This window comes from Bombyx mandarina, chromosome 02 (genome assembly GCF_030267445.1).
Source record: "Bombyx mandarina strain Sakado chromosome 02, ASM3026744v2".
Lineage (NCBI taxonomy): Eukaryota > Metazoa > Arthropoda > Insecta > Lepidoptera > Bombycidae > Bombyx > Bombyx mandarina.
In genome coordinates this window covers 6,851,096-6,863,545 of record NC_143209.1, presented here as the reverse complement: position 1 = coordinate 6,863,545, position 12,450 = coordinate 6,851,096, and the positions used below count along the sequence as shown (strand labels likewise).

The 12,450-nt window shown below is 38.3% G+C and overlaps 1 protein-coding gene across 1 annotated transcript in view; it reads right to left on the bottom strand.

Moving 5' to 3' along the window:
• vlc (disks large-associated protein 2) overlaps nt 1-12,450 on the bottom strand; it is a 51,825-nt gene that overhangs the window by 36,363 nt on the left and 3,012 nt on the right. Inside the window, exon 2 of the mRNA XM_028177890.2 lies at nt 11,287-11,603. Within this exon, the coding sequence (XP_028033691.2) occupies nt 11,287-11,351 (65 nt within the window). The 5' untranslated portion in view covers nt 11,352-11,603. The remainder of the gene's footprint in view (nt 1-11,286; nt 11,604-12,450) is intronic.

The following is a 12,450-nucleotide window of genomic DNA, read 5'->3' as shown; positions in this document are numbered from 1 at the left end:
TAGTTGTGGGGCGACTTTTGATACGGGCCCCATATAACATTTTACGTCTATAGGTATAAATAGCAAAAAAAAATAGTTTAAAAACTTAAAAAAAAAACGCTTTTATAGAAAATCCAACAAAAAAAATAGAAAATAAATTTGAATTAAAAATAGTGTAAGAAAAAAATTATTTTATTGTAAAAAAAAACCGTGGTCCCTTCCTGGTCTTGACGCAGACACTCCGCAAAAAATCGCTAATCCTGTTTATCCTAGTAAGGATAACGGATCAAGCTGTTTAAAATATTGAATCGTCATCGGTCTTTAATAAGTATGCCAAATTTCGAGTTAATCCGACGTTTTGAAGGGGGTCAAAATCATGTTCAAAGATTCCGTTACATACTAACATACGTATGAAGCTAATAAAAGCGTATTAAAATGATTCGTCAAATTACTCTTCAGCACCAGCGTTTCTTCTTTTAAAATCTTTCTCAGTGAGTCGCGTCTCCGATCCGGTAGTAGATTCTGCGAAGCACTGCTCTTACTAGGGCCAGTTTTCGCAACACTCCGGATTGAGCCCCTACATCTCGCCTACACGCTAGGGTAACTCTGGTATAGCCTCTCAAGGCTATCAGCATAGGTAAGAAGAAAAAAAGGAACAGTGGTCGGCTCGAGAGTCCAATGCGGCTCATTGACTCCTCGGGTGCGGCTCTTCCGCGATATGTTATCGTTTTGAGCTACGTATGAAGCTAATAAAAGCGTATTAAAAAACAAACAAAAAAAGGTCAATAACCTAGACGACGATCCAGCCAAATTGTTTACAAACACACGCGCGTTTATTGAGTGAAACATCTTCGAGGGCTTGCTTACAACACAGTACTAAGCACGCGTTGATGACCATTACGAAAACTCGATGATTCACACGAGAATAATTAATTCAATTAATTTCAATATAGTTTGCAATATGAGTTTACAGCTCAATATAGAACGCGAAGAACTTTCAAAGCATTCAATTTGCGTTTTAACTGAGCAAATAATTGAAAAACAAAAACCAAACATTTTCCGACCGGCTAACGAAAGCCTGTTATAATAACGCTGCTACAATTAATACTTAAATTCACGATATAAGCGTATTATAATCTTATACCTTTAAACGAGCAATTCTTGTCTAAATTTTATAATTTGAATCTCGGAAACGGCTCCAACGATTTTCACAAAATTTAGTACACAGGAGATTTCGGGGGCGATAAATCGATCTAGCTACGATTTATTTTCAGTAAATGTTGTTTTATTCGTGTTTTCAATAATCAACTCTTCCCGACATCTATTGGCGAATAATAATACTATTTTCTTTAATTGAGGGCAACTAACCGCTTTAAAGACACAACAAGATGGCGTCATCAAAAAAAAAAACCTCATCATATAATAACGTTTAAATGTTATTGAAGCATATTAAGCAGATATACTACTTACGCGTTACATTCATTTTGTTGTATTTACGCTCATCACTAGGCCCCACGTATGCCGCGGGGCGAGTTTCTCTAATCAAAAACTGTTTTTTTTTTTTTTTTTTTTTCACACGCGTATCTAAACTTCACTTCATCTTGATTCACTTGAATTCGTTTTGAGTTAGGGCATTGCTACGTTTGCGTGCAGAGGTGTCAGTGCCCCAACGCACGTCTGCCCTGCCGTGGGCGGTCCGTACTAGTGACGTGGTTGTTAACTCGAGTTGCATAGTATGATGCCGTTCAAAAATTGTTTTACCGTTATTAAAACGAACGACGTTATCCAATGCCTGTTCGGTAAGCTAATGTTTTAATTTATTAACGTTAAGAACGGCAAACGAAGTCGCGGTCGAATTTGAATCGCGAACCTCAGAGAAACGCGGCCTACAAAAACAATGAACTAAATTATTCTATACCATAACATATCTGCATATGACAAGTGATTGTTTTAAGCGAGTGATCGGCAATATTGTTATCCAAAAGAGCCAAGTGCTGATAATACACAATAGGAATTTATACAAAACTAGCGATCCGCCCTCGCTTCGCTTCGGAAACTATATTTTATTATTGATTTCTCCACTATTTAATGGATGTTATTATACATATAAACCTTCATTTTCAATCACTCTATCTATTAAAAAAAACCGCATCGAAATCCGTTGCGTAGTTTTAAAGATTTAAGCATACATAGGGACAGACAGATATAGGGACAAAGAAAGAGACTTTGTTTTATACTATGTAGTGATAGTGAAGCCATTTTCTAACATATGCTTTGCTTTAGTATGAGACATTATTACGGAAACACCCCCCAGGTTAGAGCCCCGTGAGCTCACCTACTAGCTAGCTATTTTTAATTCAAATTTATTAAAATTTACTTCCTATTTTTCAGTTGGATTTTCTATAAAAGCGTATTTTTTTTAAACTATTATTTATTTAATAATTCATTCACGTTCTCTCCTCATTCAAAGCACGTGAAGCACGAAAGGGACAACTGCAGTTTTGATTGAAGATAATTACGTTAAAAATCAATACAGCCTTAATAGCAAGTGGAACTGAGAATTCATTATTATTGTACCGTCGTCGGAACATCGTGCGTGTCCAATTTATCAAGCTAATCGGATGTCTTTTTTATTATTATTTATTGCTTAGATGGATGGAGCTCACAGGCCACCTGGTGTTAAGTGGTTACTGGAGCCCATAGACATCTACAACGTAAAATGCGCCACCCACCTTGAGATATAAGTTCTAAGGTCTCAGTATAGTTACAACGGCTGCCCCACCCTTCAAACCGAAACGCATTACTACTTCACGGCAGAAAATAGGTAGGGTGGTACCCACCCGTGCGGACTCACAAGAGGTTATTGAAGTCGTCGTGGCCTAAAGGATAAGACGTCCGGTACATTCGTGTTGAGCGATGCACCGGTGCTCGAATCTCAGGCGGGTGTACCAATTTTTCTAATGAAATACGTACGATTGACTACCACGGCGAAGGAACAATACCGTGTAATAAAAACCAAACCCGCAAAATTATAATTTGGGTAATTACTGGTGGTAGGACCTCTTGTGAGTCCGCGCGGGTAGGTACCACCACCCAGCCTATTTTCTGCCGTGAAGCAGTAATGCGTTTCGGTTTGAAGGGTGGGGCAGCCGTTGTAACTATACTTAAGACCTTAGACCTTATATTAAGGTTGGTGGCGCATTCACGTTGTCGATGTCAATGGGCTCCAGTAACCACTTAACACCAGTTGCTGTGAGTTCGTCCACCCATATAAGCAATAAAAAAAAAAATGCTTCCATTAATACCGATGCAGCAATGGACGCGTCCCTACCGTAATGACTCATGGTCTAACGGAAACGTTATATTAAAGGTCGTCGTGGAGGGGAATGGAACCCGTTGTTCGTGATCGTCCGCATTTGTTTACGAACGACTGGCACGTGCCGAGGGAGCCACCGATGATCACAAGGTAACAGATGTTTACATTGCTTCTTAACTTGTAATCAACTTTTTTTTTAAACCTTTTTTACACCTCAGTTCTAAATTTAGTGTCGTATTATATCGATTGTAAATAGATCGTTGATATTGATTTTTTTCCCTAGTTTTTTTTTTTGCTCATGAAAATCCTGTGGAATTTTCGCTTTTTTACAAGGCAACACTTGATATTACGTTACGGCTTTCTAAGGTCTTAGTGTTGAGACATATGAAAAATCCGGTCATCGTCCTGGTCGAACCCGTCGTTTGCGATGAAGGGCTCGACGAGCGAATTAACCCTCAGACACAGCCCACTGAGTTTCTCGCCGGATCTTCTCAGTGGTCCGCGTTTCCGATCCGGTGTTAGATTCAGCGAAGCACTGCGCTTGCTAGGGTCAGTGTTAACATCCGGTTTAAGCCCCGTGAGCTCACCTACTAGTTAAGGTTACGCTGGAAAATAGCCTTTCAAGGATATCAGCTTAGGAAGGAAAAAAAAAAAATATCTTTGTATCTATATTTAATACGTGAAGCAAAAACTTTGTACCCCTTTTTACAAAAATTGCACGGACGGAGGAGTATCAAATTTCCCACACTCATAGAGAATATAGAGAAGGAGTGAAGAATGCTAATATTTTTATAAAATTATGCATTATTAATACATTAAATTAATAAAAAAAAACACTACACACACTACCATGTATTTGACACACACGCATATACTCTTACATACACACATACTCTTTGTTTACTGTCAAACTTTTTTATTGCTTATAGTCTGTGGTCAAATTGAGAATAGATTACTTAATATTGTTTATCTTTAATTTTATTTGTATAGTGTAGTCTTGGCGAAATCTGGGATTATAGAAATATAATAAGTCTTTGTCTCTTTGACAATAGAACCATAATAATGTTCAATGTAATCAATCATGTTATAATTTCTATAGTCGAATTTCGACTACTGCGGGACCACTAGTTCTGAAATAATAGGCATTTTATAAAGGCGTGCTTGATTCCATTACACGATGTCATTCCTCCGACCTTCAAATCTTCTGTGAGTGCGTGATGCGTAAAACCACCCGCGTCAGTCGATAGTTCAGGATACTTTCGAGTCAATAAGATTAAATTACGTTAGGCAAAACCAAAACATTTCAGTTTCTAAGCTGTTTAAGGAGCGATAGCTTTTTTTAATTCTAATAGTGAATTTTCAATATTGTTATTTTGTTCAAGTTCAATTTTTGTTGGTTCTACAAGAAAAACATCATATCGAGGGGCAAAAAGGCTATTTGGTTTGAGCGACATTTCGCTTAATACCTACGCGATATTAATCTTTATAATTAATAGCGACCCGCCCTCGCTTCGCTTCGAAAACTGTATTTTATTATTGATTTCTCCACTATTTAATGGATGTTATGATACGTATAAACCGTCCTCTTCAATCACTCTATCTATTAAAAAAAACCGCATCAAAATCTGTTGCGTAGTTTTAAAGATTTAAGCATACATAGGGATAGAGAAAGCGACTTTGTTTTATACATTTTATTTGTTATTAGTATCAACAATTCAACGTTTTGAATTAAACTTCAATTAATTTTATCCTATTGAAATAGCTGAAAAAGATTTTTTTATATTTTCTCCAAATTTTAACCTTTTAACGGCTCTCCTGTAAAATTGCAAAAATGTCGCTTAAGCCGCTTAAAGCCACCCCTCGATATGTTGAAAGGGATAATTTAATGGTTTTTAATTCTTATAGCATCAATGATTATGGTCGAATTTCGGTTATTCGGCCGAGGCTATTATTAGGTATATATTATATTGTAATTGAGGAAACACAATGCACGTTTATAATATCGACCGATATCCAAGGTCGCCTGCTAATTACACAAGTTTAGTGTGTGTCGTAAGATATTTAATATGCGTATATAAATCATTCTGTGGCTGAATAAGAAAATCGAGTATAAGTCACGTATAGATTTACAAAATTTTAAATACCTACTTACGCCACTTCATTTCTCACTGGTGGTAGGACCTCTTGGGAGTCCGCACGGGTAGGTACCACCACCCCGCCTATTTCCGCCGTGAAGCAGTAATGCGTTTCGGTTCGAAGGGTGGAGTAGCCGTTGTAACTATACTGAGACCTTAGAACTTATATCTCGAGGTGGGTGGCGCATTTACGTTGTAGATGTCTATGGGCTCCAGTAACCACTTAACACCAAGTGGGCTGTGAGATCGATCATCCAACGAAGCAATAAAAAAAAAATCAATAAAGCGGCACAACACGAGAACCCTCTCATCGTGGCCGCCGGTAACTACATTCCCAATCCTGCGGAAAGAATGGACAGCAGTCGACGTCGCCCCAAACAAGTCATTTCGGATCATCCCGATCCACTAACGGTGCTTTTAGGTACCTCAAACACCGGTCACCGTTCTCGTCGAACCCGTCGCTTGCGACGAAGGGCTCGACGAGTGAATTAACCCTCAGACACAGCCCACTGAGTTTCTCGCCGGATCTTCTCAGTGGGTCGCGTTTCCGATCCGGTGGTAGATTCTGCGAAGCACGGCTCTTGCTAGGGTTCGTGTTAGCAACGTCGTCAGGTCTGACCTACTAGTTAAGGTTCCGCTGAAATAGCCTCTCAAGGCTATCAGCTTAGGTGAGAAAATAAATAAATACCTACTTATCGGAGACGGTCATTAGTTTGGTAGCTAAACGAAACGCAGCACGATTCCCGAGAGATGGCAGCATGATTGCGGTATCGTCGGAACTCGGCTAACTTCGTGTTACGACAGAGCATAGCCGATTGGAAGACGCCATCACACTTACCAACCAGCCTTCTTAAAGAGCGGTTCCTCGGTCCTAAGAACTGTCATTCGTTTGCTAACGTCAGGAGATTTCTAAATTGTTCTAAGACAAAAAACGTGATTGGTGTACTCAATATTTCTCTTAGCTCGATCACCCTATTCGCCCCTACGATGTCTGACGATGGTGCTAATAATTGTGGCTTTTCCGACATACTTATAATATCCTTAAACTGTTGAAAGAATATATTTTAGTTTTTTTTTTTTCATTATCACTATATTATTATTTCTCATGTTTCGAAGTTTTTGTTTTATTTTGTTCGTTCCGAAACTTTACGTAACATCATGAAAACAAAAAATGTATCTATACTTAATATTATAAAGAGGAAAGATTTGTTTGTTTGTTTGTTTCGAATAGGCTCCAAAACTACTGGACCGATTTGAAAAATTCTTTTTCCATTAGAAGCCGACATTGTCCCTGATGAACATAGGCTACTTTTTTAATTTTTTTTTTAATTTTTTTTTTTTGGTTTCATGGGTGTTTTAATGTTTCCGAAGCGAAGCGAGGGCGGGTCGCTAGTTTCTAATATGATTAATACTGACTCGATGGTGCAGTAGTAAACAAATGTAGGTGCTTAACAAATGTTCACGATTGACTTCCACGGTGAATGAATAATATCGTGTATTAGAAATTAAACACGCAAAATTATAATTTGCATAATCACTGGTGGTAGAACCTCTTGTGAGTCCGCACGGGTAGGTACCACCGCCCCGCCTATTTCTGCCGTGAAGCAGTAATGCGTTTCGGTTTGAAGGGTGGGGCAGCCGTTGTAACTATACTGAGGCCTTAGAACTTATATCTCAAGGTAGGTGGCGGCATTTACATTGTAGATGTTTATGGGCTCCGGTAGCCGCTTAACACCAGGTAGAGCGTGAGCTCGTCCACCCACCTAAGCAATAAAAAAATAAAGTTGTATGTAACGGATCCTACCAACTTGCGCACCAGTGTCCACAGAATCCACAGTGCGCTTCCTGATATATTTTTGCCACGTACCATCCGGCTTTGGAATAAGCTTCCCCTCCACGGTGTTTCCCGAGCGCTATAACATGTCCTTCTTCAAACGAGGCTCGCAGAGAGTACTTAACAGTACGCAGCAGCTTGGCTCTCTCCCTGGTATTACTGACGCTCATGGGTGACGATAACCGCTCACCATTAGGTGGGCCGTACGTTCGTCTGTCTACAAGGGCAATAAAAAAAATAAGTAATCTTCACTAAGTTTAAGACTTTAATTTAAAAATTTTAAGACGTCTTTCGATGACAACTCAATCTCATTTGACATCTCAGTTTATAGCTGTACATTGCTGAACATAGGCCTCCCCAATCAACCTTCAGTGCGGCCGGTCTGTTGTCACCTACACCCAAAGTGATTCAGCCATTTTCACTAGGTCGTCGGTACTCTGGTAGGTGGTCGTCCCGCACTGCCTTTGCCAAATATACTACAATAATTGTATTATTGTAGTATATTTATCTTCTATATTATATATTGTCTTCGCCTGGTCATCGTTTTCGTCAAACCCGTCGTTTGCGACGAAGGGCTCGGCGAGTAAATTAACCCACAGACACAGCTTTCTGAGTGTCTCGCCGGATCTTCTCAGTGGGTCGCGTTTTCGATTCGGTGGTAGATTCTGTGAAACACTGCTCTTGCTAGGGTTAGTATTAGCAATTCGTCAGGTTAGAGCCTTACCAGCATAGGTAGGGGAAAAAAAGTAGGCTTAGTCGCGTCGCCCAAGTATACTCTCCATAGTTTAAAGTTTTAATGACAACAGTATCATCATACTAGCAGCTGAATATTGGAATGCTTAGTGTAGACCGGAATTTAATCCACATATTGTAATTGAGTTACATAATGGCCGGATGCTGTACAATACTCCATTATTATTATTACGTCATTCTTATTGTCCTCGGATAGGCAATTAACGTTCTCTTTATCTGTTGGTTGTCTGGACGATGTCATGCAATTCATCGCAGTTAATTACGTGTATAAAATCAGGCCTAAACATAATTTAGGGTTTAATGTCTAACGTCTTGCATTAGGTAGTTTATGATCACCGAAACTAGAATTGGAAATTTTAAAAGCCAAATAAGAAACAAGAGATTTTTTGGTGAAGTTGGTTGTTTAAAATCGAACACTAAAAGTTGATTTTGAAGATAGAATTACGAAGTTTGCCGTGGCCTAAAAGATTAGAGGTCCAGTTTGCTCATATCAAGGGTAGCAACTATGTCAGTGTTCAAATCCTACAGGTAGGTGCGAAATTATGGTATAAACGAAATCATACGGGTCCAAAACGTTCTAACATCGGTCAACCCCATAGACACAACCTCTGAGTTTCTCGTCAGATCTTCACAGTGGGTCGCGATTCTGATCTGGCGGTAGATTCTGTGAAGCATTGCTCTTGCTAGGGCTAGTATTAGCAAATTCTCCTAGGTTGAACCCGTGAGCTCACCCACCCATCCGCGAGAAGTTGGAATAGCCCCAATGATACCAGAAATGAAACGAACCGGTTAACATGTCATTTGCGATCAAACACAGGCCGCGCAAGGCCAAATGACCAAAATAAACATAGTATTTTGCAATTTTAAAATGTGTGGGTAGTCGAAAAAGAATTAACGTTTAGTATGGTAACAGCGTTATACCTGTCTGTCCTCCCACGTCGAGAAACGACTTTATGTCCCTAAGCGGACGGAGCTTTTGTAACCGAACAGCTTTAGGTCGATTCGCGCATATGCTATAGACATCGTTTCGATAATTGTTCCCGTATAAAGCTCTCCTCGATAAATGTAGCATTTTTTTTAATAATTACACTTAAAGGTACCAAACTTGCTTTTTAATTTACACTCGCCATTCTGATTTCGAACCGTACGCACATTTTTTATTTGAGTCATAAGAACATACCTAGTTGAGCAAATGGCCACGCCGTGATTACACTCAAGTACCAAGCTGGAGGTAGGGCGACTTGTGAGCCAGTACAGGTACCACCAAGTACTGCCTACCTCTGCTTATTTTTGCCACGAAAAAGTAATGCCTTCTAATTTGAGAGGCCGGGCAGCTGTTGTAGTATAGAACAGACAATGAACATACTTGGAACTAGTGTCTCAAGACAGGCTTTCATATAGGTATTGATGTCTATAGCCTCCAGTGACCGAAAAGGGCACCGGTAAGTGGATCGTGAGTTTGTTCACCTGGTAAAGCAATAAAAAAGCAAAACCACAAGGTTCTCTACAAGTTTCTCTAAGTCTCTATTGAATCGAATGTTCTTTAGGCGCGAAGAGAGTGTCAAAGTTAATTTAAAAAGGAAACATGCAAATCGCAGAGGCCCACAATTGTGTTTATAAGTGCTATGCCCAGAGGCAGAACTTGTTCAGACACTTATCTTTCCATCACTTGAAACTTCCGCCTTGGTTTGGTATGCTTCATACGAGTATAAAATTAATCTTTTTAATTCCATTTTCTATACGTTAGAACACTGCATATTGGAATTATTTAACCTATGTAGGATCCATTAAGGCTTGCATGTACAAAGCGTACCACTAATGTACGCGATTTGCAACAGAATTTGTTCTTCTACTTCTTCCTTTTAGCATTTTACCATTAATTAAGTAAAAGTTACCATTAATAGCTTAATGTAAGAGCTGCATGAGAGAAGCCAAGGGTCATGCTCAATCGTGTGCAATTAGAGAGGCCTATGTCCAGTAATGAACTGCTGTAGGTTCATGTGTGAAATGTTTTGGTCCAACTGTTAGTTTGTAGGAAGACAGAAATATAAATAAACTAGCTGACCCAGCAGACTTCGTAGTGCCTCAATCGATAAATAAAAGGCCTAAACTTTTGTATAAAATAAACTGAAAACAAACAAAAGGAATCCGTCCGACGTCCGATTTTCATATTTATCTACCTTTTAAACCTTCTCTGGACTTCCACAAATAATTCAAGACCAAAATTAATCAAATCGGTCCAGCCGTTCTCGAGTTTTAGCGAAACTAACGAACAGCAATTCATTTTTATATATATAGATAGAAGATAGATAAACAAGTCGCAACGAAACTTCGCTATGTTTAAGTGTACGCTAGATTAGAAACTAATTAAACATTACGAACGATTTATGTATAACACTCTACGTTTTCCGGGCAATTCAACGGGAATCGAAGCGTTGAATTGGCGCCATTTGTTATCTAATTACTGGGTTCGAGTCAAGCTCTGTATGACGAGAAAATCACCTGTTGATAATATGTACGTTGCGTTTCCATTTCACTGCACGTCAGCGTTTAGTAGCGCTATGCGAGGGCAGAAAAACGAATGGACTTTCTTCCTTGTTTATTTTTTGGCTCCAGCACGGTTTGTGCATTAGCCAGTGTCAATTAATAAGATTTTTATAATTCGCCGTTTTAATTATTTACAGTTTATGAATAACAAAAAGCGAAGGAAACTAATCGCGACATAACATCAATGATTAAGGTATCTAGACTTGGTATTAACTAAATCTTTTATATAACCGAATGAAACACAAAATTGGCGAATCAAATTTATTTACACGGCAACACTCATCACGTTCCGCCAAACAAAACCTCGTGTGGCCGGAATAGGTTTAATCCTTTAAGTATCTCTTTTTTAGCAGATACGACGTTTATTTAGCGGTTACACGTTTCTCAAAACACCAATGAGGAAGTCATAATTGTTGCCGACTATTTGAAATCTCCATTTTATATTCTTGGATTATATTTACGGTACATTCCTAAGGAAACGTCTTATTTCGAAAGTTTAATATGTTATTTAAACAACTGTTTTATTGCTCTCTAAGTACAGTATGTTATTATTTTACATGAAAAGTGGGGCAGTCTCGTTATTTTATGATTAATATACAAAAAAATCAAAGAGAAAAAAAAAAGATTTTATTAAACATGCGTCACATAAACAATAACATCAGTTAGAACGGAAAAATATGATTTAGTTACATCATTTTAATATTTATGTGTCAAAATTTTACCTTCTAATCCAACGAAAGAATCTGTTGCCAGCCTTCTTCGTGTTATTTTTCTTCTTTTTCCCCATTTTCTTTCATCCGTTTTACAATCATTAATCACGCAACACTATTGTCAAAAAAAAAACACTGTATCACTGTCTGTGGTCCACAAGGGGGATGCCGAATTCAAAAAAATTCCAAGTTCAAATTTAGAACTAAACGCGTCGCGGGCACACACTGCATTGGCATGTCCTTATCTTGTATTATTAGTTTGTTCGAACTTGCCCGAATAACTTCGAAATTTGTCACTGGCCGGAACAGAAGAACCCTAATGTTGTTCTCTATTTAAAAATAATTTAAAATTCGATTTTAATATTTAGAACACAGAATTTAAGGTACATACGTTTCTCATGTTTATATTAAGCTGTATTTATTATTATTATTCACATTAACGAACTGAACGTCGCGGTGAACAGTCGCGCACTGGCGCGAGGCCACATTTATATTTAGAAGCACGAGAGAGAGAAACTCAAATATAAAAAAAGAAAAATGCACTTCCAGAGAAATGCAGCTCGTTTATTTTCGGTCTAAGACGATGAAGTTTTGATATGAAACTTAATTATAAAGGTATAGAGTCGTTTTGAGAAAGCATAGGCTAGGCCACAAGACAAGCGGGGACAAGATGGCTGAAAGGTATTTCGTTTTGGAATTCTTAGACTGAGCTCTGTGGCACTAAGGAAGACGCCGTGTCTAGTCCGACAATGGACTAAATTGGGCTGTTGAGGGTCAACAATTATCCAATAAAAATAAATATAAGATGAACGTAATTTAAAAAAAAAAAAAAAATATTGCTAATCATATTTTGAGTTTATCTATTATTTAGAATATCAAACGATTTTTTCGGAAATTTACAAAGAAAATTTATAAAAGAAATTTCAAAAGAAACGTTTCAACTCTCTCCATAATTAGCGGGGGCCCGAAAATTTTACGAATAATTCAAATTGTATTTTCGATAACCGAGTGTCGAATGAACCAGTACAACGTGACCTCCGTTTTCATTCAACGTACTCGCGTCGCGGGTTCAATTGTTTATTGAAATTTAAGCCCGTTAGAACTAATACTACACAAGGAGCGTCAAAATGAAATTATCATGGGCAAATTTAAATGGTAGTGACGTCATCGCAATTA